The following is a 25795-nucleotide window of genomic DNA, read 5'->3' on the forward strand; positions in this document are numbered from 1 at the left end:
CGGGCTGCCCGGTGCCCGCGCCGCGCCGGGGCCGCACCGTGCCGCCAGCAGCGCTCCGGGCTCGGGCGGCGGCTGCCCCCTAGCGCCCGCCGGTCCCGGTGCACCGCCCCGGGGGAGCGGGGCGCGGAGCCGCCGTCGGGGCGGGCCCCGGCGCGGAGCCCGGGGGGGGGCGCAGGGACCGGACCCGCGGCACCGCCCGCCCGTGGGCGGGGCCGTGGGCGGGGCCGGGCCGGGGCGGGGCGGCCCCGCGGTACATCCGGGCGGCGCGGGCGGACTACGCTTCCCGTCGTGCCCCGCGGCTGGGCGGGGCGGCCCGGCCCGGCCCGGCCCGAGCGCGGCGCCCGCAGCGGCGGCTCTGGCTGTCAGCAGCGCCCGGAGCGGCCATGGGGCAGCGCGGCCGCCGGGGCCCCTGAGAGCCGCCGCGCCCCGGCCCGGCGCGGCCCCGGCGCCGCCATGGAGCTGGAGCCGCCCGCAGAGCTGCCGGAGCCCCGCGCCGCCGCCAAGGGGCCGCCCCGCAACGGTGAGTGGAGCGCGGGGTCCGGGCCGGCCGCGGGCGCCCCTCAGGGCCGGGGCGGGGGGGGGCCGTGCGGCGCGGGCCCCGCCGGGCCGGTAACGCGCCGGGGCGCGGAGCCGCGCGGTGCCGGCGGTAGCGGGGGGCTCCGGCCGCCGCCCCCTCGGCCGCCGCGGCGGGGCCGGGGCCGGGGGCTGCCGGCGGCCGCAACTTTCCGCCGTCGTGGGGCACAACAAAGGGCCGCGCGCGCTGCCCGCCCCGCGCTGCCCGCGCTGCCCGCCGCGGCGCCCCGCTGTCAGCGCCCCGGCGGCTCGGCGGGGCCCGGCGGGAGGCGCGGGGCTTCTCCCCCGCTCGGCGCGGGTTCCCTCCGAAACGCGGGCGCCGGTTCAGCCCCTTCCCCGAAGCAGGGCTTGTTCCGAGGGGGTCTCCTGCCCTGCGACCTCCGGGGCCGCCGAGGGCCCGCGTCCGCCTCCCCGGGGCCAGGCGCGGCTCGCTGGAGCGCTGCTGGGGCCCCGGGCCGGTCCCGGGCCCCGCGGGGGGGCACTGCCCGGTGCCGGCCCCGCCCGGGCGGGCCGCGGGCTCTGCGGCCGTCGGGGCGCCCTGCCGCTCCCCGGGCCGCCCCGGGGGTCGCAGCACCATTTGGGACGCTTTTACACTTCCCGCATGCAGATACCGCATCTGCACTTGAATGTCCCTGCCAATTTTTATGGTTTACAATTGCATTTTACCATCTTAAGGTACTCCCTTCTACAAAGGATTTGCTCAGACAAAAGAGGCTTCTTATCAGGCAGCATCACTGGCGTTTGCCAGAGACCAGCGCTACCAAAATATGCACAGTGCTGGCAGCGACAGAAACGAGCATTTCTATAATTACCCTGAAATGTAATTTTGAATCGCGTCCCTTTGTGAGGCTGCTAGAAACACTTTATTCCTCTCGTAATTAGATGATACTTTTAATTCTTCACACTTTTTGAACTTTCTGACCTAATTTGGGAAGTGTCTGTTCCTTTGGTGTCCTTAATAATGCAACAACATTAACACCTTGTCTGTGTTAACTATTTTTCCCACAGAAATGTGGCATTTGGGGCAAACCTGTTTCGATTCATCAGATTAGTTTTAAGAATTAGTTGTGTGTCTGGCACAGCTTTTTCATGGGGTAGGCACTGTACCTGTGGCTGCGGGTAGTCTTTTGAATGGATGATGTAACAACCTTTTACTACTTTGCCTTAAAAAAATGTGAAATACTGGCACGGTGTTGAGACATTGCTTGACCTTCAGTCTTTCTAAAGCCTACAGCGGCCGGGGGAGGAGCAGAAAAGATTGGCTTGTTACTTTGTTGGCTTATAAAATATCTGCAAATGGTAATGGGAAACGAAGAGTCTTTAACATTCCCTCTTTTTAAGGAAGATTCATAGCACTTTTGATCCCTTGAAGTACAGCATCTTCAGTCTTTGTGGAAAGAGTTAAAATTGTGTGACATATAGATACACAGAAGAGAGAGAGATGTAGAAGTAGGGTTATATCCTTGATGGCTATGTTAAAATCATCAATGAACTTAAGCTCTGCACATGGCTTCTGTGTTAACCCCGTGTAAACCGCCGCAAGTTTATTGGTCTCTTAGTGAAAGAAGCCTCAGAATAACTTTGAAATGCAGTTATGTGATTTCATTGCAGTAGTCATGGTAAACTACAGCCTCATTATTTGTGGGGGCATTTGATATTCTTAGGATGTAAGATGATGACTTTTCCCTTACAAATTTGAGTACATCCCCTTCCGTCTAAGAAACGTATTTTGTCATTGAGCCAATCAATGGCAATGAGTAAAATGAATTCTTTTTAAAAATTACTTCATTAGGGCATTCGTTTTTCCTGCGCTACTAGCAATTATTTCTTAACAGGGTCCCATTTAAGACCAGCTTCAGTTGGCGTCTTTTTCCTCTGTGAATGAAACATGATGGCTTTTACACAGTTTTAATTATTTTATGTTTTAACTAAAATAGTGATAAAGCAGGTTACCTAGAATTAAGGTAACTTTGGACGCTTCATTGTGTGTATGGTCTTGGAAGACAGATTTAAGTATCAGGAAGCTGCTTGAATTTTGTGTTCCCTTAGAATTATCAGAGTTTCAGATAGGCAGATTATTAATCTGGATGAACCTCATACCAGAGAGAAGAAGAAAGTCGTAAGAGCACAGAGAATGTAAAGTTTTCAAAGAAAAATCCCACTGCTTGCATCCCTTCCCTTTTCCACAGCGCTCTCAAACTTCACTGGTGCACACTGACATTTTTAGTGGTTCTTTATGCTTGATTGCTTTGCATCTGATGAGATAAGCCCTTGCTTAACAAAGACTATTTCATTGATATCGTTAGGTCTTAGTTTACTTGCTATAAACATTTCTTTGAAGATTTAGGAAGAAAAACAAATTGAGTTGTCGAATGGCAATGCTGCTAAAGTCAAATGTCTCTGAATAAACAAGAAGCTACAGTGTTATTTTGACTCAGTATTGCCTTGTTGAATGTGGATGGCTCTTGCTTTGTAAATAGTAATAGACAATAATAAATAGTAAAATTCCGAGCTTGGGTCTATGATGGGAAATAAGACTTGTAATTTAGGAAGAACTTAATTCCTTTGTTATGATTTGATGGGAAGATGGGAAGATACTTCTCAGTGTAAAGCTGGAATTTGGTATTGATGGCTTCTGTAGATCATTAATCAGGAAAATGGGTTTATGCATGCCTTTTTGTACTAAAAACAGGACTAGCAATGTGTGTTCAGCAGATGCAGTGTGATGTGACACTGCAACGACAGAATTTTTTTCCCTGCTTTGCCATGAAGATACTGTATTAGAGAAAATGAGGGAACTTTTCCATCTAGGAGACTATTTCTTGGTTGTTGGGAAGCAATAGTCATCTTTCTGTCCTGTCCCTGGCAAGTCATTTGCGATACCTTTTTTTTTTGGTGGGGGGAATGTGCAAGCGGCTTATTAAATTACTGTTCAACTCTTACATGGTGGTAGCTTTGAACAACTGCATTTACACTAGCATTCTCTGAGAATGAGAGCACAGTTTACCCTGTTGATAAACTGCCTATTTAAATAAAGCCTTCAGCAGTGTAATCTGGTAATTCTAATTAAGTCATTTGCATAAAGAATTGGCCCGGGGTTTCATCAGATGGTTGCTGGTGAGCTGAAATGCATTCTTTCCCTCCAGCTGTATTAAACTAGCCTTTTGATCCTTTCCTTTTTTTAGCCTTTAAGCCAGAGTGGTTATCACTTTGCAGAGTTAATTGAGAAAGGGAAGTTGGGGGACAAGAGGACCCTTCGAGGTTTAGCTTTAGTCTTAATTATTGCAGTTCTAATTACCTAATTAGAAGAGTTCCAGATTTTATATGTTGATAAAAATGATTCTGTACAGGTTTTGTTAGAAAGAGGAAATACACCACCAATAGGCTAGCGTCAGTGAAGTTCTTTATTGGTAAATGATTACCAATAACTTATCTCGAAAGCAGTATATGTCTGGAGTATCTTAATTCTACTCCAGCTCTTCGATAAGGAGGTTTCATTTACAAAGGGTGGACCCCGCGTCCTTCATAAGTTACATGTCTACCTCCCGTTGCCTCATCATCCCAGTTATAGGCTTGTATAGGTGGTGAAACTTAAACTTAGAGAAGTATCTGGTCAGTGTGAAGGATTAATTTTTTTAAGCCCTTTTCCCCTTTGTTCATGCATCAGAAAAAAAACCCGATAAATGCACCAAGGCTCTAATGCCAGGCTGGCTACCAACTGCTGCGATGTCCTTGTCTGGAAATACCTCTCAGCTGAAACTTGACGGAAACCTTAAATATTTTTCATGGAAATATAATCCGGAATTGTGAAGTCCTTGGGACTAAATCTCAAAATTCTCTTGTCATATAAAACCACATCAGCTGTTCCAGCAGGAGCTACGAATTGCAGTGGGGGTGCCTGTTGCTGAAGGTGTACGTTGCGCTCAGGTTGGCGTGGTGGATCCCCTGTACTGTTAACTAACCAGTTAGCGGGTGTACTCTGTAAAGGAGCACAGTGTTCCTATAAATGTTAGGGTTATTCTACTTTGAATTCTGAATTTGAATTCTATGTTGATGCTGGCTCTCGCACTAGTGAGAAGCACAGGGTTTATCTGTGGGAATATTTTTGGAGCCCTTGGATCACGAAGCCAAGTGATTAAATGATGGCTGTCGTGGTTGTAGTAAAAGATTTAAAAAGAACTTCTGGTCTCTGAAAGTTCTGCCAAACACCAGCTTGTCCTCCAAAAATCTCTTCATTCAGTCTCACAGCTGTAACTTGACTTTGTTGTTTGGCAATACTTACTAAGAATTATTCCTAAGTCTGTTGTTACTTTAGATGTCTTGTATGTGCTTTTGCCAGGAGCCTCTCTATCCTGTGCCTGCTCTATCAACAGCTGCGAAGAAATGCGCTTTCTGTGGATCACAAGCAGTGATTATTCTTACCCGCAAATAACTTAATGTAATATGGCATTCTCACTTACTGGAGCTTTGCTTTGAGGTGGGTAACAGTCCAGCTGAGATCTTGGCTTATTTTGCAGTAGAATGTAAGCTCAGGGCTTGATCGAAGGTAGGCTTTTTCCGGAGCCAGATCAGGGTGTCAGTTCAGCAGGGGCTGGGGTCGCTTTGCTCAGCCCGCGTTGACGGATTGGTTTGGGTACTAAAAGAATTTGGTTTTGATGGTCTTTGCACATGACTCTACCTTATTTGTGGGAGTATCCCAGGTTTGATGAGATAGTTTCTGTGCTTATCTGCACCAAAGGTTTTTTTTGGGGTGGATTAATTCCAAATGCAGACTTTAGCATCCAGCTTCTTCCAAGCAGGCTCTGTCAAGGTGGTATTCTTTGGCAGGGGCTGGAAAGGGTACTTTCTCCCTGACTGGTACAACTGAGCTGTACTTTGCCGCTGCACTTCCACACCAGTTTGTCAGCTCACTGACGTATTTGCTTTAAGCACCTGTATAATGGTCACGAAGGCTTGAGTCTTCTCTACGCAGCAGCAAAGCTAGAACTGGTAGCAGGAGGAGCTTTTCCTGGTAGTATTGTATGAACTAGTTGAAATTAGAGCTGTTGTGGTAGAGCTCTGTGGTTTTGTGATCCTCTCCTGCAGCTTGCAGTCTTGCGATGAAACGCTGATTTGCGTCACTTTTCTGTGGTGTCAGATTAATCAACTTTTTTGACCGCCCATAAAAACTAACTGGTATTAATTACATCATCTGATTTTACATGAAAAGTCTGTGCTAACTATATAAGGTGCTTGGAGAGGGCTTTGAAGATTCATAAAACTGACGCTGATCCAGTGTGCAAACTGGGAAATCATAGCTTAGCCTCAGCATTGCTGCTTCGTTAGAAATTCTTAGTGGGTGCTTGCCAGCCAGAACGCTCTCTGAGCTTTAACATTTTTTTTCTTGAAAGTGCACATGCGTGTCTAAAAAGAGAAGAACCCCAAAAGCTCCCACCAGAATGGGTCTGGCGGGCCTGTTGCCGTCATTTACGTAAAGGAAGAAAACCGAGGAAGCACGCGTTTGGTGCTGGTGTTGTGTAATAGCTTGCTACTACCAATTTGCAGTAGCAAGCTAGCAGTGTAGTTACTCAGTGCCTCCTGCTTTGCTTGCTGGCTTTGTGAAGCTTTTCTTTGCCCGCTTCTATTTTCCTGCTTACCTGTTATGTACTGTACGGGTCTGTCACCGTAACACTTGAGCTGACCTTTAGGATTTCGCTTTGATTTACATAGCGCTTCTGCTCAGTGAACTGTCCCTATCACAGGATGATATCCATAAAAATGACACTTCCTAGTCTTGAAAAAAATCCCCAGGCCCATTGGAGACATGTGAAAAGGACACCCAGCGGGAAGGGAGGCCCATGTCTTGAAATATTCATCAATCATTTTCCTGGCACCAGGAAACCAATCAACTCTTCTAAGGGGTAGAGCGTAATCAATCACACAATGTGGGAAATGGGGATCGCTGGCCCTACCAAAAATGTTCCTTCATGTTGACAGAGTAAAAGTGTTGTGTTTGTGCTTATTCACAAGTAGTAACTTACACCCTCGGTATAAAGCACTCTGTCTTTTGTAAAAGACAATTGGTGAAGAAAACGGTTTAATGTTGTATAGGCAACCTAAGCTTGAACTAAAGATTTTGTTTCCAGTGAAATTGAGCTATGTTTTGCTTCGAGACTTTTTTCTTTACCTTTTGGTAGCTGATAGCTGAAGGCTTTGTCTCCTGTTCCCAAACCTCGGTTCTGTAAGCGGCAAGTACAGCCATGCAATATTTTTCTCTAGAGGATCAGAATTTTAAAATTTGGCACTTTCTTCATGAAACAATTTAAGTTTGAAATAGCTTGTACTGCAAACTGATGCTGGGGAAGAAATACACCTCTGGATGCTTGTCTTCTTTTTCTATCTTTAACTTATGTTAAAAAAAAAGTATAGATATATAGGTTGCCCAATAATGAGTAAACAGTAGCTGTCAACATCTGTAGGATATTTTATTGTAGCAAGCGGATAGGGGTTATTTGAATTCTAATTTTCTAGTAAGGTGCTATAAATCAGAACAAGAGTTGTTTTAACTTTGTTCTCTCTCTGGAGACCTCTGCAATAGCTGTTACATAGGCAATGCCGTAAGACTTACGGTAGAATAACTGGCAAGCAGATTGCTAGAATTCCTTTGCCGGGAAAACACTTCTTGCATGCCATGTGGGCAACAAGAGGCATCGAGGTAAGGGCCCTAACGAGCTCTGGCGTGGCGTTGCTCTGGTCGGGTGGCCGTGGGTAACCGCAGAGGCCGTGGCTACCCCGGGCCGGCCGCTGGCTCGCGGAGGCGTTTCTGGGCGCTGGTGCTGCTCTCTGCCTTCACGCGTGCGCAGTCGGAGGGTTGGACGCAGACCTGGCTGCGTGGTTCGACTGCTCCCTGTTTGCCTTTTCTCTTTCAATAGCTACAGAAACTTGAAACAAATGTTGTAACTTGGAAAGGTCTAGCGCTTCTCTACAGATATACTCAGGAAAGTGCCAGTTTTTCCCCGGCGCTGGGAGGCCAAAAGCCTCGGTGGCGAGAGCCTTTCGTGCGCTCCCTCCGTCGCGGGGCTGGGAGAGCCGGGCCGTGGCTCCTCGGGCACGGCCGGAGGGTGGGCGGGGGGCAGAGGCGTCTCGGGGTCCCCGAGCCTGGGGACGGCGGAGCCGGGGCCCAGCCTGGCTTCGGTCCCGGGCAGCCCACCCCAGCAGGCGCTGCCCCTGGGGCGCGGGGACGGCCAGCCTCCTCTCTGCCGTCCTCACGGAAAAGATGAGTCAAGGCTTAGCAACTCGTGTCAAACATTAAGTGCATTTTCCTGGCACGCGGCTGTCTTCTGCAAAACACCTCAGGAATAACAATTACTGTTCCAGTGCATCCTGTATCTGTCGAGAAGCAGCATTTCTAACCCTTAAAACTTGAAGTGCTGCATCAGAGATACTCTTGACTTTTTTTTAAGTTTGTCAAATCCTGGTGTTTAATACGCACCTTTAAATGACACGCTGGGGTAGTTCATTGGGCATAACAAGTCTCGGAGCGTGTGGATGTAGCTGGCAGGTGCCAGAGGTGAGCCAGCAAGCCCTGCTACGGTCGCCTCAAGTATTAAAAATGGTTTGTCTGCAATGCACGTGTGTAACAGTAATGAAAAAGATTGCCAGCTGCTGTTAAATGCTGAGGATGAAATCCCAAAATCCCCATTAGTAATTAAAAGCTTTGAAATTACCTTGAATCTAAAGCTGTCTTGAAGTAATTTTATGACTTTCCTCCATTGCAGAAGAGGTTAGGTACAGCGGTGTACTGTGCTGTTTGGTAAAATGCTTCATGGCAGCCTGGGATGAACACTAAGATCAGAAATAATCAGAATGCAGTTGAGGCACAAAATGGCTATGTGGAATGGTTGCAAGTACATCTCTAAAAAAAAAAAAAAAGTGAAATGGGTTATATGTAGAAATAACCAGAGAATAAAACTGTGTGTTCACACCTAACTGCTTGGAAATTTAGTTTTTTTTTCTTTTGGAGACTTACTGTAATGGCTTATCCTACTTAATGAGAAATCCAGCTGGATATTTAATATCTGTTTTTAAAAACAAACTCCTTTTTTGCATAGCTGGTGAAGATACAGAGTCACTTGTCATTCTGTAAGTGTATGAGCTAAACAGCTTCAGGTCTACTGTCACAAGAGTATCCGTACTGTGGGCTGTTGCTCCGAAAGGGTGCTGTTCCAGCTCTGCAGCTTTCTTATGGAGCTGGTGGGCTCTTTGAGGATTTTTCTTAGTTCAGAACTAGTCTGGTCTAAACCATTGTATTCTTATACTTAAGTATCCGTAGCTAAAAATGGAGGGTTTGCATGAACTAAGTTTAAGTGAAATCTGGGATGGAGCTGACCGAAGTGTGCTGGAGGCTCCTGCTGGAGGTGTTCCCAGGCTTGCCGTGTGCATCTTGGCCTCTCCAGGGCACCAGGGCAGTGCTGGAGCCATTCTCATTTTATTCAGTCCACTAAAGATCAGGTCACACTGGGATTACTTTTTTCTTTAGTAGAGTAAGATGTTTTCAAGCTTGGACACGGTTTGTGGTTGGGTTGGGGGTGCAGGAGGCTCGTGCTCAAATGACAAGCCTTGCCCCACACCGCTGGCCAAGCAGAACGTGGCCATCTGTGAAACCCGACAGTGATGAACAGCAGGGAGCGCCTAGGCGGGAGTGTTCTTATTCTGATTTTTAGAGTCATTAATTTCTAATTAACATCTGAGGCGAGAGTCTCTGGTTCGTGAGTATGAAGATGTCAAGTGTTGTTGAGACAGTTGCCAGAGAAATAATATCGGAAGCAGCGTGGGCTGTGGTGGGCTTCTGCCCCGCAGAGCCTGGCAAAGGGAGCGCGGGAGTCGTCCGCCTCGCGGCGCAGTAAGTGCGGGGAGGCTGAGTCGCTGCTGGAAGCTGGCAGAGCTGCTGGGCGCTTACCTGCCACTTTGCTTCACTTTTACTTTTTTATTAATTCAGTGGAGATGTCCGAACAGAAGCTATGCCAGTTGTCTGCAGCGACTTGTTCTGTTCCTTGTTCAAAGCTGGGAATACTGTTGAGAAACAAAATATGACTATATCTCCTCGAGGGTGTATGTGTAGTTAGCTGCCACGCCTGTGTCTTGTCCTGCCTTGGCTGGTCTGAAGCCAAAGCTGACCCATGGGTCGTGTCCCATTAACGCCATGGCCTTGTAGAGAGGGAGCAGTCCTAATGACAGCGCGGAGCGGTGCCTTCCCAAGGAGCCGTGTGCTCTGTGGGTGCCGCAGCATCCACCTGCGGAGCAACAGGAACACAAGCCCTTGATGGTTCTTATCACAGGGATTAAAAATTGAGCTACAACTTTAAAAGCGTGTTAATATTTGTTGTGACTCTAATCAGCTGAAGTGCACTCTCCCTGCGCTGAGAAGCTTTGCAGATGAGCGTGCCACAGGTCAGGTAGCTGGAAGGCTCACGTGGATCCCCAGCAGATACAATGAAATACTGACTCTTTCCTGACCCACGTACAAGACTAGCATCAGCCTGAATTGCCCCTCAAATGAAATGTTGCCTGACTTCTTTTAATTTGATTCGCTGCCCATTGAAATCACGGGCTTTCTGTAGTGCTTGTTTTGTGCTTTAGCACGTCGAGGCTTTCAGGAGAGAGTGCAGCAGTAGCTCCTTGGCTTCGGCGGTGATTTGTTTTTAAGTGGCTCGCTGATGAAGTGCGTACGCTCCAGCTTTGGGCCTGGATGGGGTCTGCTGCGGGCGCGTGCTCCCGCTGGCTGCCGGGCGGCTGCCGTGGGCGTGCTGGCCCGGCGGGGCGTGGGGTGCCGGGGCCCAGGAGTGGCGCAGGCTGGGCAGGGGCTGCGCCCGGGGGACGGCATCCTGCTCCGAGCAGGCTCTGACTGCCCCGAAGTGGATGGTGAACGAGGTGTGTGCCTGTACAGAAGGGGAGATACTGGTGCACCTCACCTCTCCAGCTGTCGGTACAGTGGGAGATGATTTACTGACGAGCCAGTTCCTTTAAGCTGCATTTTTGCTGCTGCATAAAAAACCAGAATGGTAAATCACAGCTACTGAATGTTTACCCTGGTTTTGAAAAAAATGTATAAAATGCTGATCTTTAAACATTTTTGTTTGTTCACCTAGTAGATTACTCACTTCAAAAGGAAGAATATAGATTTCCATTAGCAGTGTATGTAAATTATTTTAGAATTATAAAACTTGTAATCATATGTCTTAAAACCCGATATTAAAAAAAGCAAAATTGTACACTGCTTTTTCATGGAAACGAGCAAAACGTGAACTCCTGTATTATTTTTACAAAGTTAGATTAAACTAGAATTAAAATTTCAGATTGCTCTTCAGAGTAACAGTGCGTACTAAAGTCACTCCAAAATGATTTTCCCATTGAGAAGGATGGGAGCTTCCTTCTTTAAAAATACAAGTATTTTTCCTGTATTTAAAGTAATTTTCTAGTACAAGTGGAAACAAATATCCACAAATATCAGGAATGATGTTTCTATCCTGAAGAATATTCTCTAGCTGTCAAACAGTTTCTGATGTGCTTTTTAAGATGCTTAGATGTGTGTTACCACAACTAAAAGCTATTAAGAGATGTGGCATCCTGCAAAATGCGATTATAGCAGTAGACAGATGCGGCTGGAATGAGCCCCAAAGAGAAAGGGAAGTGTTCCTGGAATTGCAAGCAGCAGGAGCTAATACCGTTTGCAAACATGGTAGACAGTAGGCAGAGAGGTAGGTGGGGCGAAAGAATCCAATTTCCCTTGGTTCTTGCCTGTATGTAATCCCCGTCCCTGGGAGGCCAAATGCTCAGTGTAAGCTTTTCACGGCAACAAAACCCCAGATACTGGTATTGGTAGGGCTGAAAGGGGAGTACTCAATGAGACTGGAAAGCTGTAGATCACTGAATTTCATGAGAGCAGGATGCTTGAATCAATAATGGAAGGAAAACATTTTTTACAGGGTATAAAACTCTTATATTCCATAGCAGGCATTATAGTCATGGCAAGCTGTGACCGCTGTCTGGGTGCAGGTAGCTGTAAAGTTGCAGTGTACCAGCCACTTTCCTATCTGTTTTCAGGGGGAAGTTCAGGGTTAGCGCTGGCCCGACTGCGGGAGCTCCGATGAGCCGCGGTGCACAGGGCTGTCTTGTATCCAGTGCAAAGCAGGGTGCCTGCCCTGCTGCAGCATCGCCCCAGCCTGGACGCGCCGGCCCCGTCGCTGGGCGTCCCACGGGCACGGGAACTCGGGGATGAGCCCGCTGCCTCTGAAGGACAGGTCATCTGTTGCAGTCATCGCCCACGCTTTCAAGTGGCCTGTGGGAAATGAAGGCCTCACAAAAATGAAAGAGCAACAGCCACAGCTATGCCCGCGCTGACAAATTAAATGTTAAGCTCATTCATTGATTTGGTCCTCATGTGATGTGCAGTGAGAGCTACGGCTCTGGTGATTGATTTGTACAATATAGAATATATCGTATTTCTAAAACACATAGCTTCCAACACATCACTTCCATGTGCTGAACCGTAAGACTTGTAGGTTTAAATACAGAATGCCAACAGTAGCTTTTATATGATAGTGAGCGTATTTGCTGCAACCCAACCATCTCATTCCATAATCGAGCATTATAGGAAGGTGCTGCACCGAGGCAGTTGTAAAGCTCTTTCCCTCTAATGCTGTTTTAATGCTGATCAGACATTCAGTGGTTGATTTGGATGATTCCGTCTTTCTGTGTACCTGTGGTAACAATGAGGGAACTTGTTGCGATGTGCAGTGCTTGCTTTTTCATGCTCCAGGATTCTGTTGAGATCCTCCCACAGAGCACGATTCATCCCCTAGTAAGTACTAGTCTTCTCATCTCCAGGCTTGCGCAGCGAGCCAAGTCCTAGTAGGCATTGGCAGCGTGCAGCTGAAGGCCATTACAGTTAGAAGCTGTAATATTATCCCCACTAATTAAAATTTGAAGATAAATGCTGTTAAATTAATTAACCTTGAGGTTAGGGAAAAAAGCTATTTTCAGACTCATCACATGTCAGTGCTTCTCCAGGATCCCAGTTTGTCAGTGCCATTCATGCGCTAGCTGCTGAATTAAAAGGGCACGTTACCTGCGTTGTGGTGAAAAGGTCTGTTACAGTAGTGTTTCTAGCCTGATGCACTGGTTGGCGTCTAGAACCACTCACCTCTGGGGACACTGGCTAATTTGCAGCATTTCTGCTGTATTCTGAATGGCATAATGTGCTATTTTTTATCAGTAGATAAAAACATCAGCTGGGCTGATGTTAACTCTTAAATACCCGTGGCATCTCTGGTCTTGTATAATAGCAGTTAATTCTATTTTTAATGTAGATAATTCTAGTGGACTCAATAGATGGATTTTGCTGTAGTAGTATGGCTTGTGTTGGCTAATGCTTTATCAGTGATCAAAAAGTAAATAAAGAATTTCCACAGATTTACAGAATGATTATGCAATTGATCTTTCAATATTGGAGTAGTCTGGGCTGCCTGGTAGGCAATATCCTATTCAACCAAAATGAGCTCCAGGTGTAGAGGATGCAAAAGGCCATGCCGAGGGACAAAGGCAGCACGCCTGTGGAATGGGGTACGGCATGCTGAGAAGCACTGGCTCTGAAACAGATTTGAGTAAGCGCAATGCAGGAGCAACAAGCACTGATGTGGTCCTTGGAAATTGAAAGTGGGTCTGGTATGAGTACTGCCTATCTAATACTGACGGTGCTGCCTTGGAATGATGGCACTGTAATGCTGCATGAAACCCTCATGCTGATATCTCAAAATATTGGGAATTGCCCAAAAAGATTGAGGCAGCCTGATAGTCTTGGCTTATTTGGCTTATCAAAAAGATTGAGAGTAATTACACTGTTAAATTACAGCTGCAGAGAGAATATCTTGGGTAGTAAGAGGTTCCTGAAGAGAAGACCCAATATAAATATTCAGACTGCAAACTGAAACTATGAATTCAAATTAAGAATACAATTTCAACTGAATATGACTTTTACTATTGGTTATTACTTCATTTTGTAGGCTTTTCTTGTCCTCAAGTCAGGATATAGTGCCTTTTTAAAAACAAATGAGCCTTGTGAATAAGGGAAATACTTTATTCTGAAATCCTCATCTGTCTGTGATAATTGAATGTGAGCATACACTGCTGTACTGATGATCTGCCTCAGTGCTTAAAAGCCTGGCTTCTTCAGGAATTGTTTAGTATTTCAGAACACGTAATTTTGGTTCTGAATGAAATGCTTTGAAAGTGAAAGGAAATGTCACCAAAAGATTGTAAAACACTTCAGTATTGATCTGTGGAGAAAGATTAACGTGAATCTCAATTTACAGGCAAAGAAACTAGATGTTTTAGTAAGAGATGTTTTTAGGTTTGATTATCACAGTTTCAGGCCCCTTTGAATGAATACTGGAGCACCTCCTGGAGCCCTTCTGATGGCTTGCACTAAGTGACCGAATGCCACTTTTCATTTAGGACATGCCTGGAGGCTTTCTTCATCATCATTATTTTTCTGAAAAGCTTTGCTTCTTGACTCTGTACTAAGTTTTCCCTTTCTGTAGCCTTGAAGTCTAAAATAAGATGCAAAATTTATATGAACCCCCTTTAGAGGAATGAGTTGGCTGAGAGCAGCCCATGTACCTTGCTGCTGCCGAGTGGTGGCTCTGAGAGCGCTTCCCTCTGCACCAGCCCATTTTACAGAAGAGACTGCCGAGTCTCCTGGTGAAGCAGCGGTGGTCAGCTCTCAGGAGGGGCACTGCGCTCCGCTTTGGAAAACGCAGAAGGGCTTCTGGAAATCTGCTCCATAACGTATGTGGTAAAGCTGATACCACAGCAACATGCATCTCCTTTCTACTTTGATTTTTGTGTCTCAGGAGGCATTTCAGGAATCCTGTGACTTTTGATGGCATCAATAAATCAGATACCATGCCGACACAATTTTACTGGAATGTAAACAGGCATTTAAAATAACAATGTCTGTATAGTGTTTATTGAGAATACAGTGCAGGTATAGCTCTTTAAGTATGTGAAACATTAAACTGCTGTGAATGTTTCCTTTCAGTTATGTTGGTAAGCAGGAGCTGTGATTGCTTTCCATGTTAGTGAAAAGAATTAAAAATATTTATCATGTGGTGACCTTACTTCCCACTCCTCTTTCCAAACAGCATGTGTTTTCATGTTGAGGTGAGACAAGAAGCCCTACCCGATGTAGGGGAAAGGGGAGAAATGTCTCTGTGTAGTAAAATTTAGCTGATAAGGAATAATGAATCACCTTTAACTCAGCTCTGCTGAGTAGTAGCTGATCTGGGGAACTGCAGGCTGGTCAGCCTCATCTCAGTCCCTGGGAAGAGTATGGAGCAAATCCTCCTGAAAGATGTTTCCAGGCCCTTGAAGGGGACAGGAGGGTAATTGGGAACACTTACCATGGGTGTACCAAGGGGAGATCATGCCTGACCAACCTCATTCCTTCTGCGATGAATGACTGGATCCCTGAATGAGGAGAAAGCAATGTTGTCATTAACCTTAACAAAGACTCTTCATGTGTCTCCCATATCATCCTTGTAGCCAAACTGGGCTACCAGGCAAATGTGGGTGAAAAATTGTCCTATCTGGTTCAAAGGGTAGCAGTCGAGTTCAAAGACTAACCGGTGGCCAGTTATTCAGTGGTTGTCCCTGGGAGTCAATATTGGGGCCAATACTATTCAGCAATTTCATCAACCATCTGGATGATGGGATGGAGTACGCTCATCAGACTTGCAGATGACACCAGATTGATACTTGGGAGGGCACAGCTGCTGTTCAGAAGGACCTCAGTAACCTGGAGGAAGGGGCTGATTGAAACTTCAGAGTTAAACAGAGACAAATGTCAAGCCCTGCATCTGGAATGTAATAACCCGGTGGAACAGTACGGGCTGGGGAGCAGCTCTGCAGAAGGGACCCGGGGTCCTGGGGAACCTCATGAACGTGAGTCAGCAGGGTGTGCTTGTGGTGATGACAGCTCATGGCATGCTGGTGGAGGGAGGGGGGTGCTTATTCCCCTCTGGGACATGGCAGAGTCACTTCTGGAATACTCTGCCGGTCTGGGCCTCCCAGCAGAAGACAGGCTGAATGGAAGTAAGCCCACCGGAGGGCTGCTGAGATGGTTGGGGGCTGGAAGGCATGACGAATGTGGACAGGCTGAGGGGATTGCGTTTGTTTAGCTTGGAGAAGAGGAGGCTAAGTGAGGATTAATGGGCAGTCTTCCAGTTCTTTAAAAGGGCTACAGGAAAAAATGGAGCCAGGCTCTTCAAAGGTACACAGCAAAAGGCCAATGCAATGGTCATGAGCTGCAACAAAGGAAATTCCTACTGGACATTTGGGGAGGGGGATAAAAACTTAGTGGAAGTGATGAAGCACTGGAACAGGTATCTGGAGAGGCCATGGAGTCTCCATCCTTGGAGACTTTCAAAGCTTGAGTGAACAGATTACTGCCCAAGCTGATCCGGCCTTGAAGCTAGGTCTGCTGCCAGTGCGAGGTTCAACTAGGTGAGCTCCAGAGATGCCTTCCAACCTGAATTATTCAATGATAGTAGAAGTATAATTCTACTGAAAGGTCTTAAGGATGGTGTACCATCACTTACCTGGAAGCTCTGATGCCTCAGTTTCAGCTTTGGGAGGGAGAAGATAATGTAATGTTACATTATCTGCATTTTTTCCAAGGTCAGAATTCCTGGTTTTAGCATGCATACTTCAGAAAGACCTTACTAAAATGTTATCCAACTTACTGAGACTTTACTATGCCAATGTCCTTCTGTTTGCAACCCCACAAGCACCACTGCATTTTTACCAAACAGATCCATGTGTGCGATTGATCTTCAGCAGGCTCGCAGCTGGTCAGAAGCAGTGGAAGATGATGCAACCTGCTGAATCACATGTTCTGCTTCTTCTGATCTTGGGTATCCCTGCATTTGTTCCGGGTACCATGTTTTACCTCCTGTACTCTTCCTGTATGTAAGATGACAACCTTTGGGGAGGGGGTACCAAAACTCATGCACGAATATCTTCAAAGTCCAATGCTACGCCCCAGGTTCAGGCTAAGTTCATTTCTAGGAGTAGCCCATATACCCCTGCCATTAGCATAAACAGGGACAAGGGCAGCCAAAGGTCAAGAGAAGTTCAAAATAGCATAACCTCTTTCTGCAGCGCTCCCAAAGGTTCCTAATCCTGCGCAGTTCTCCAAGCTGTCCTTGCCGTCGTGCTTACTATACAGTTGTAAAAGTCAAAGAACAAGGCCTGGCTTGATACAAGGGAAGTTAGAGATTGAGTTGTTGAGAATAGGTAGCATTGTTGCTTAAAACAGGAGAAATAATTGATTTATGTTATGGTGGCCAATTAGGCTGTAAAGCGAGAAACTCTTAAAGAAACCCTGTGGCTTCCAGGGAGCTTTTTGCTCTGATTTCTGCTCAGCAAATAGGGGTACCCCAATAAAGGTCATCAGCTCCATGAGCTAAATTATTAATTCCTTTCATGCCACTCAAGGCTTGTAAACAGTATATAATACAAGAAAACAATTGGCACTGTTCACTTACTGGGCAGAGGAGAGGTCAGAGGGTAAATAGTTGTATTGGCAGCAGCTGTTCTTCATAGCTGAGCAGACTTTTGTCCTTTTCATCTTTTAGAGCAAACCAGTTTCCAAAATCTTAGCTGGTTGTTAATCCCGATCTCCGCTCTCTTAGCTGAATTGTTTTGAGGAGTTTAATGTGTTGCATACAATTATGAAAATGAAAAGGGCTGGAGGGGAGGGTGAGGGGCACGGATAAGAGAACAAAACCAGCATTGCCATGTTCCATAAAGAGCTGTTTGAATTTTTTTCATATTAATTTACATGGATGAGAGAAATTTTAAAATCCACCTATTCAAGGCAAGTTGTAAGATAAGTACTTGCACTTTTATATACTTTATTGAAAAAAAAATTTGAAGTATGATTTTGAGACTAATAGGTTATAAGCGCCCCTCTGCCAGTAGCACAAGAGCAGCAACGTTGAGGTGTTCCCGCTCTTCTGATAGCGTAGACTCGCCGCGTTCGCGTGGTCTGCGGGCTCCCGGCCAGCTGCTGGGTCCGGCATCGCGTGGTCTACAGCAGCCCTTGGCACACCCTGAGGCAGTTCGGGTAGCTTCAGACTTGGACAACCGGGCAGCTGTGACCGCAGTGTTAGCCTTGGGGGACATATTAGAAATAGTAACTGAAATATATCATTTCAAGTGTGAACTGAAGTTATCCTTTCCAAGTATGGCTAGGAAATCTTGTTATGTTTTTGTTTATAACCTTTAACATGGCATTATAGTGAACAATCTAAAATTATGGGACTTGACAAATTTGAACTGGATTTCTCTAAATGCTTACCATGCAAAAATTTCTCTTCAGAAGGCACATACATTATTTGGTTGCTTGTCAAACGATACTCAATATACTATTCCAGATGTTTGCAGGTGTAGCTTACGACCCTAAGTGACTGTTACTCAGACAATCGCTTCTCAAGTGGTACAGGCTGCTGCTGGCCGCTCGGAGCCTGCTCCTTGCCATCTGGCTGGCTTGTAGGGCAGTTGACCTCTTCTTGCCAGAGAGCAGCAGGTAACCTTTAAATGACCATCTGCTGATCTGTTACTTCAACCTTTCTGAAAGCTGAGTTGTGCTCAATACGGACGTTTACACGGGCTAAATCTTACCACTCTCAGAAGAATAAAAGTAACTTTAATGCTGCACTTAGTTTTCAGGTTGTTTTGGCTATATGTGAAAACATATGTAGCTTTAAATAGGAAAAAAAATACAAAACTTTCCAGGTATTTGAAATTGCTGTAGTGCATATGAAGAATCTTTTTTACATATAAAAATGTATATAGTGTATGACCTGCTAGCTCTTTCAAAGGGTTAGCAGTTCCCACATTAGGGAGATTATAGTAATAAAGTGGAAAATAAGAAGGTGCCAAATCAGTTTTTTCCTGTAAGCAGATCAGAGACCCGGGAGAGGTCCTCCGGCACGTCAGAAATGCTGCAGCCCAGCCTGTCGCGTGCAGCTCCCCGAACGCTGCTGCAAGCACCGCAGGGAAGAGCCAAGCCAGGTTACAGACGTTTAGATGTTCAGGGCGGTGACTGTCTCGATAACTGAATGGAGAATAGGGCAGGAATAATCCAGGGCATTTCTGAATAAAACCGGCGTTGCGTTTGTCACCGGCACTTAGCGTGTTGAACTGAAGCTGCCGGCTCTGCCCAGCCAGCGCGCGCGGGCGCCGACGCGCGGGGCGTGCGAGGTGCGGCGGGGAGCCTGGCGCGGGCCCGCTGCTGCGTCTGCTCTTCTGTTCCGTCAAAACGGGCTGCTGAAGTGTTTACATTTGTTTGTGGTTTGCCTAATTAGAGCAGAACTTTGCACTTTCCAGTGTAAACAGTGGTCTTCAGGGGACTGCCTGCTGCCGAATAAATCGGAATTGTAAGAATGTGAAACGCGGGGTTTGGGCCAACGGCAAACCCTGGCTGTAGGCTGAAGTTATGCTTCTGGGGCTGTGTTCTGTGGTTAGGAATGTAAACTTGTAGTATGCATTTACTGGGTCTTAAAGCTAAACGAGAATTATATAATACATAATTATGTGGTATCTACTAGCATCGAAATGATGGAGATGGAGACTGATTTGTTTGACTTGGGCATTTGTGGTGATGTGCTAAGAGCGAACGTGGCTCTTTGAGAGAGAGATCAAGCCCCAAAGAACGTATCGTTGTTTTCCCTAATCTTAGTTAAAACTGCCCCTGTTACTGGAAGCTGGTTCTTCCCTGGCTTGGGTCCCGGAGAGGTGGACCCTTCCCAAAGTGCAGAGGGCATCTGGCATTTGGTCCAGATCACACTCTGGGGTTTTTCATTTTCAAAACGCAGGAAGGTAGTGCTGTTTCTTCTTTCAGCTGTTAGGAAATAAAGCTTTTGGAGTGTCGCGTATTTAAAGACGCTTGTTTCTGATACTGCTCCAGACCACATGCCAGCATTCTGCGTGCCTTTGGAAGGGGGTTTCTCTTCCTATCGGGAATCTTTTGAAGGTGCACTGGGCGCAGATGGGAGACCGTCATTCCACAGTAATGCTCTGCTTACAAATTGATACTGTATACAGTTTAAAGCTGCTATAATTCAGAATTTCTTTGTGCTCAAAATTGTTCTGAACTGATATTGTCAAACCATCGCAAGTTACATATTACCAATACGACTGCTCAGAAAAGTAGATCTGCAGATAACGTGTATGAGTGAGAAATATCTTAAGAGGGAAGGATGACACTTAAAAATTAACTGCTTCTCCAAGCAGCTTCCTCAGGTGATCGAAGATATGCATATTCAATTTAAATGTAAATGAAAGCTTTAAAAATTACAGACTCCTTGGTAACGTGCACATCACAACTTTCTCATTTTCACTCTCCCATTAGCTGCAGACGTGGAGCAGATGAGTTCCTCTTCTCCTGTCCTTCCTATGAACTCCATGGGCAGTAAGTACCCCTTTTCTTGCCACGTGTGATGAGGTGGAATTTCTCATTCTGAGATAATCCAAAGATATGAATTCATACTTCACAGTAGAGACTTTGAGAGGTTTTAGAGCTAACGCGTGCTCATGGAGGTGGGGATTCCCGTATCTGATAGTTGGTCAGATCTTTCTCACAGAAGTAGCATAGATCAGGTCTGTACATCCCTATCACACCAGCAGAACGCAGGTTGCATCAGATCTTTTGCCACCAGAGATGGATCAGTGAAAGCTGTAAAGTCGATGCCTGTATGTTAGTGATACAAGCACCTGAGGTGCTCATAAATGATGTTGATATAAAAGTATCGATTTGAAGGGTTTCAGTATCGTACTTGGAAATCTATAGCTTGGAATTCCTCATGAAACTGAAATCAGTTGGTGAAATCATCTTCAATTTCACTGTAATTCTGGGCCTGCAACTTTTTGAGACTTTGAAAATCTGAGCCGCTGGACACCTAAAATAATATGAATTCAGCATTCTTTCTTCATACTCCATCTAGTGGTATTTGCGGGGTCCAAGGACCAAAGGCATTTTGCTGATTATAATCCACTAGATGGCAACAAGTCCTTGTCAGACTTGCAGGAGTTACAGGCATAAATTCAAAACAGTTGTGCTTGTGCTAGTGGGATGAGCTCTGTGCGAATTTTTCATTTAAAGCAACTTCTCATGTCGTTTTTGGAAACTCTGGATTTTTCAAATGTGGCGGACTATTAACTGACAGCTTATTTTAAAAATAATGCTCAGGTGTTCAGAACTGCTAAAAGCCTTCCCGAGTCAGCACGCTGTCCTTCCCACATACGGCATTGTGCTGATGGACTTGCACTTTTACTGGAGAACTGCTGAAGCTTTGGAGAACTGTGGTTCCTCTCCAGTGGGAATATATGGTTCCTCTTTAGGGCGAGAACAGTCGTGGGGAATGAATGTCTAATAGGCTCAGAGTTGCAAATGTTATTTGTGTGTTGATTAATACAGCACACTTTTGTAGGTATCTAGCTAGGTCTTCATGTAGTTGATCACTTTTATATGGAAACAGGTAGTTTTACATGCATATGTAGAATAATTTAAGTTGCTGTTTAAACACATGTATAGTTCATGAAGATACATGGGCTAATATTCTGTTGAACCTTTGTAGCGTGGCATAGCTCAGATTTACTGCATTCAGGCCTCTCGTGCATTAAAAGGTACTAAACCAAAACCCTAAATTTTCCACAGTATTCTCACATCATAATGTATCTGCCAAATACTAAAAGCAAGGCTATCTAACATGAACTGAATGACCCTCTCTTTTTCCCTTAAATGTGTATTATTGCTAGTCTGAATTTGTCTAGCTACAGCTTTCATGTCTGTTATCTTTTGCTAAACTGAAAAATGCTTGTCAAACCTCTGTTCCCTATGAAGATATTTATATAAACTTTTGATAAACGAAATAAACTGAGCTCCTTGAGTTCTTTTGATGTCTTCCTGTCTTTCGGTCCCCCCTTCAGTGCTGATGGAGCAGCCGGGGCGTGGGCATGCTGGTGGGCTGCCAGGGTGCCCCGGCTGGGCCGAGGGCTGGGCGGGCAGCTGGCCACCGGCATCCTTGAAGTGCTGCCGCAGGTTTAGCCCTCGCTGGCCTGCCGGAGCCTTGGGTGCCGATAGACGAGCCCTGGCAATTCCTGCTGGGGCAGCTCCCGCTCCTCGCCAGCCCCGGCCGCCCAGCTTGTGTTGCAGTGGCGGCACTGAACGCGCCGGTGCTCAGCGTCATCCTGATGTGTTGGTTTGGCCGACGGCCGGGGCAGGCGGTTCTGCGGGGTGGCGACCTCTGGTAGGGAGCGAACAGTTGGTGCCAGAGACATCTAAAACTTTCCAAGCATGGATTTTGAAAAATTATGAACATGTCTGCTAACCTGTCTTCCCCCAGTAAGTTTTTTCCCCTTGCTGTCCATTACCAAACATGATTAAAGCAAAAACCTTGAGGATTTTCACAACAGAGTAGAAAACTGAATTCTTAGGCTTATTTGTGCAGCCGGAGCATTGGGGATCTGTGGAGTGTCTGCTTAAGCCTTTTGCTTGTCATGCGTTAGCGAACAGGGGGATGGCCCCCTTACTGTAGTTTTTTAACGTTTGCCTGAAATGTCTCATTCGGAGTAATTGCAGTGAATTATTTTCACGTTTCCTTGCAGTAAAGATGCACACCTCTGTCAGGACTTCTATATTTTCTTTTGTATTTTCATGCAGGTGTATGTGGGGAAAACAGTAGGCTGCAATATCTGTTTAAAATAATACACAAGTGCTTTTTTTGTGCATAATGTAAGATGCCCTGGAAAATGTGCAGTCTCACTTTTGAATGAGTCTTCCAAACATGCTGACAAACTTGAAATTTCAAAGCCAAAATGTCAAACTGCATCATAACCCAGCCATTTGTCTAGTTTTCATAATGTTTAAATAATTTGGCAGGCATGCTTTCGGGCTGTTCACTTTTACATTACTGTCGTAAATTCTCTATATTGAACTACCATGCTCACCACGGGGTTTGGTGGAAATGCTCGCTATGGGTGACTGAACAGAGCCTTTCGCTGTCTGGGGGAGAGGGGAGATTTTTTTTCTAAAGCCCCCATTTTGCAAAGAGTTCAGTCTGTTTAGTTTGTAACTGTTGAACTCGGTGAAGCTGTTCCTGTGAAAACTGAACAAGTTTAAGTCTTGTAGCAGAACAAGCAAACGGGGATTTATTTTGAATATTTACCTAATTGGAGTTTGAAAGTCGTTAGGAAGTTGTTCGGACTTGAACCGTACAGCAAGCTGAGGGAGACGGCCGTTGTGCGCTGTCAGCGCAGCGTGCCTGAACAGGCTGCTTTAAAATAATCCCATAAGCGACTGGAGGAGGGAGCAAGGCGTAAGGAAAGCGCTCGGACCCTCTATCGCACAGACTCGGCTGCTGCCTCTGCTGAGCCAAGCAGCCTCCCCTTCCCTGCGCGGCCATGCCCTGCCCTCCCCGAGCCCGGCGTTCGGGAGGGCGGTGGGGTGCATCGCAGGGCCTTCGCTGCATCTGGCCTCTGCAACCGCCGCATCGCCGCAGTGGCATGCCTGGGCACACTAGGCCATGTAAATAATTTAAAAATAAAGTATTTGGAGGACAGCTCAAGAGGTCGTTCTGTTCTGCCCAAGGCAGCGTTGGTTAGAGGTGTCTGATCCTCCCTGGACACCCATGGAGCAGGAGGGTCCCTGCCGCCCCAGGCCGGCAGCTCCAGCACCCTCGCTAGGCTTCCTCCTGCACAAAGCTTTCCTGCCCTCAATCTTTTCCATGGCAATTGAAGCTTGCCCTGCCCACCGCAGCAATGACGAGTGCTCTCTGCAGCATCATCTTAAATCATGGAGGATTTTCTGCTTTGCCCCCTCCCACTCCTGTCCCTGTCGCTCCGAAGCCACGCAACTTCAGTCCTTGGCCATCTCTCACGGATCGCTTCACAGGACCCGCTCTTGTTCCACAGCTTGTCTCGTGCAGGAGGAAGTTTCACTTCCTATAACCAGGTGAAGCTCATACGTAGGTTTGCACTTTATGGATAGTGAAAGTAGAGATTTATGAAAGGATAATAAAGAGTAAGGTGTCACTTTTATTAAAACTGAGTTAACCAGCTGTTCTGTCTCCCTTATGCCCATCTAAAAATCCCCATGCAGTTCTCATGAGCGCTAAAAGCGTGATGGAACTCTTATTTAACCTGGGTTAAGTAAGAGCACCACAAGGCATCTAAATAACTTCTAAGATGTATAGGAAAAAATTGAAATACGTTTTAATCACTATTTAAAATAGGAGTAGTGCAGTAGGGCTCAGTGCCTTCCAGCACGCATAGCTGGTGGAACCAACAGCCTGCCTGGGACCTGACTCCGCTGCAGAGCCTCCTGCTGCTTTTGGGCAACCGCCTGGGCCTGCGATGCCCTGCAGCTTCTCCGTGGCCGGTGGAGCAGCTCCGACGCCTGCCCAGAGCAGAGGGAGAGCCCAAGCCCTGAAGGAGAGGAGGAAAGCGGGGTGCGGCAGGGAGGCGTTTCTGGGGAGCAGGACCACATCAGGCTGCGGCATCCAGCGCGGCGTGAAGTCCTTAGGAGTATCTGTGATGAGAACAAGGTGGCTTGGGAACACAGACTTCGGGAATGTGGGGGGAGAGGGACAGAAGAAAGAGGCTATTGTTTGCTCCCACCGTCCTCTGAAATGCGACCCTTTCCCAGGCCGGGAAGGTTCCCGTTCCGTAGGAACGGGACGGCTTCGCTGTGTTATGGCGAGAGCGCTGTGAGGGATTAGAAGGACGCTGTCATGGAGGCGGCTCTGCTGCTATCGCTTACACGCCGTAAACCAAAGAATGGACGCGGTGGGTGGCTGAACCGCCAACGGTGAAGCGCGGCTAGGGCTAACACCTGATGAACAGCTGTCAACACAGAAGAGCATTTCTCTCTGCATTTCTTCTGGTATTTCTCTGATAGAGGTGGGCCTGTCTTGCCTTTAATTTCAGGAAGAGCTGCGATAGTAGCAGCTCACTGTCATCTTTCGGCTTCTAAAGGTGAAGGCTGACAGTACTGGGATGGAGATCAGCTGGCTGGAGGTGCTGGTCGGGTGTAACCTCTGACAGGAGTTTGGTTTGTAGGCGTGGAGAAACGGTTCTGGCGCGTTGCCTTTGCAGATCCCCTGTGCTGCGTGGCCGGAGGCTGCTTTGCAGGGTTAGGAAGAGGGAAGGGGTCAAAAAAGTTACCGAGAGCCAACACCACAGCTTTACAGCACAAATGAAGGTTTAACGTGAATTTTAGAGCATTGATATAAATGAATCTCCTGGAAAGCCTACTTAATGATCATTAAATCCTTCCTCACTTGTAGTCTGCTAGCTGTCTTGTGTGCATTTGGGTCTTTTGTTAGAGAATTTTTTTTTTTTACATATGAAGTTACATGTAATTTTCAAATTTGTAGTGCATGTGAAAAAATATTTGAAGTTACTGATAAAAACCAATAATCTCTTCATATTCTTCCATAAATTTGCTTTGCACAAGTAAAATTTTCTTTAAAACACTTCACAGCAAAAATATACCTAGTACGAGGTACTATGTTAATGTGCTTTAGTAAGCAGTACAGACTTGCACAGAAATGCACCTGACAGCTGTTGATCAGGTTTCCATATTTAAAAAGCAAGCTTTTTATATGCTTTATAAAGTATTCGGCATGCAAGCACCTTCTCTTGAAGCTGATAAATGACAGGGAGGACTAACTCAGTCTATGCTGAGGATGGATCGTGATTTTATTCCCCGGTGTTTACACCACCACCTCAGCAGACAAATGGACTTTGCGGACTCGCGAGGGCCCAAGGCGCTGCACGAGTCGGGGGCGCGAGGGGCAGGGCTTTCTTGCACTGCTGCAGCAGCTCTTGGCATGTCGCATTGAAGAGGAGCCCGTTCTCACAAAACAAGGTGCCTGCAATGCTTCATGCAGTTAGTATGCCTCAAAAAAAGCTGTGTTTGTTCCCTGTTACAATGTCTGTTTTTCTACAAGGAATACTTAATCTACCCAGAACTTACTGCTCTGTCAGATGTTAATCGTCAGGCGGCAAAGAGCACCCATGTGCAGAAGAAGCTGGATGGCACGTCCTGAACTTCTTCGGTGAGATAACGGCAGAGCCGCGGACCGGCCCTGTGCCTACTGGTAGGCAGAACTTGAACACA

At 46.6% G+C, this 25795-nt stretch overlaps 1 protein-coding gene across 3 annotated transcripts in view; it reads left to right on the forward strand.

Moving 5' to 3' along the window:
• Positions 1-450: 450 nt before the first annotated feature.
• NR6A1 (nuclear receptor subfamily 6 group A member 1) overlaps positions 451-25795 on the forward strand; it is a gene marked incomplete at its 5' end in the record, with an annotated part of 98820 nt that continues 73475 nt past the window's right edge. For 2 of the 3 annotated variants that reach the window (XM_082327769.1, XM_082327771.1), the window contains 2 exons: positions 451-520; positions 20027-20086. In XM_082327769.1, coding sequence (XP_082183895.1) covers positions 454-520; positions 20027-20086 — 127 coding nt within the window. The remainder of the gene's footprint in view (positions 521-20026; positions 20087-25795) is intronic. The other variant, XM_082327770.1, reaches the window with a different exon arrangement.

This window comes from Platalea leucorodia (genome assembly GCF_965183815.1).
Source record: "Platalea leucorodia genome assembly, chromosome: 15".
Taxonomy (NCBI): domain Eukaryota; kingdom Metazoa; phylum Chordata; class Aves; order Pelecaniformes; family Threskiornithidae; genus Platalea; species Platalea leucorodia.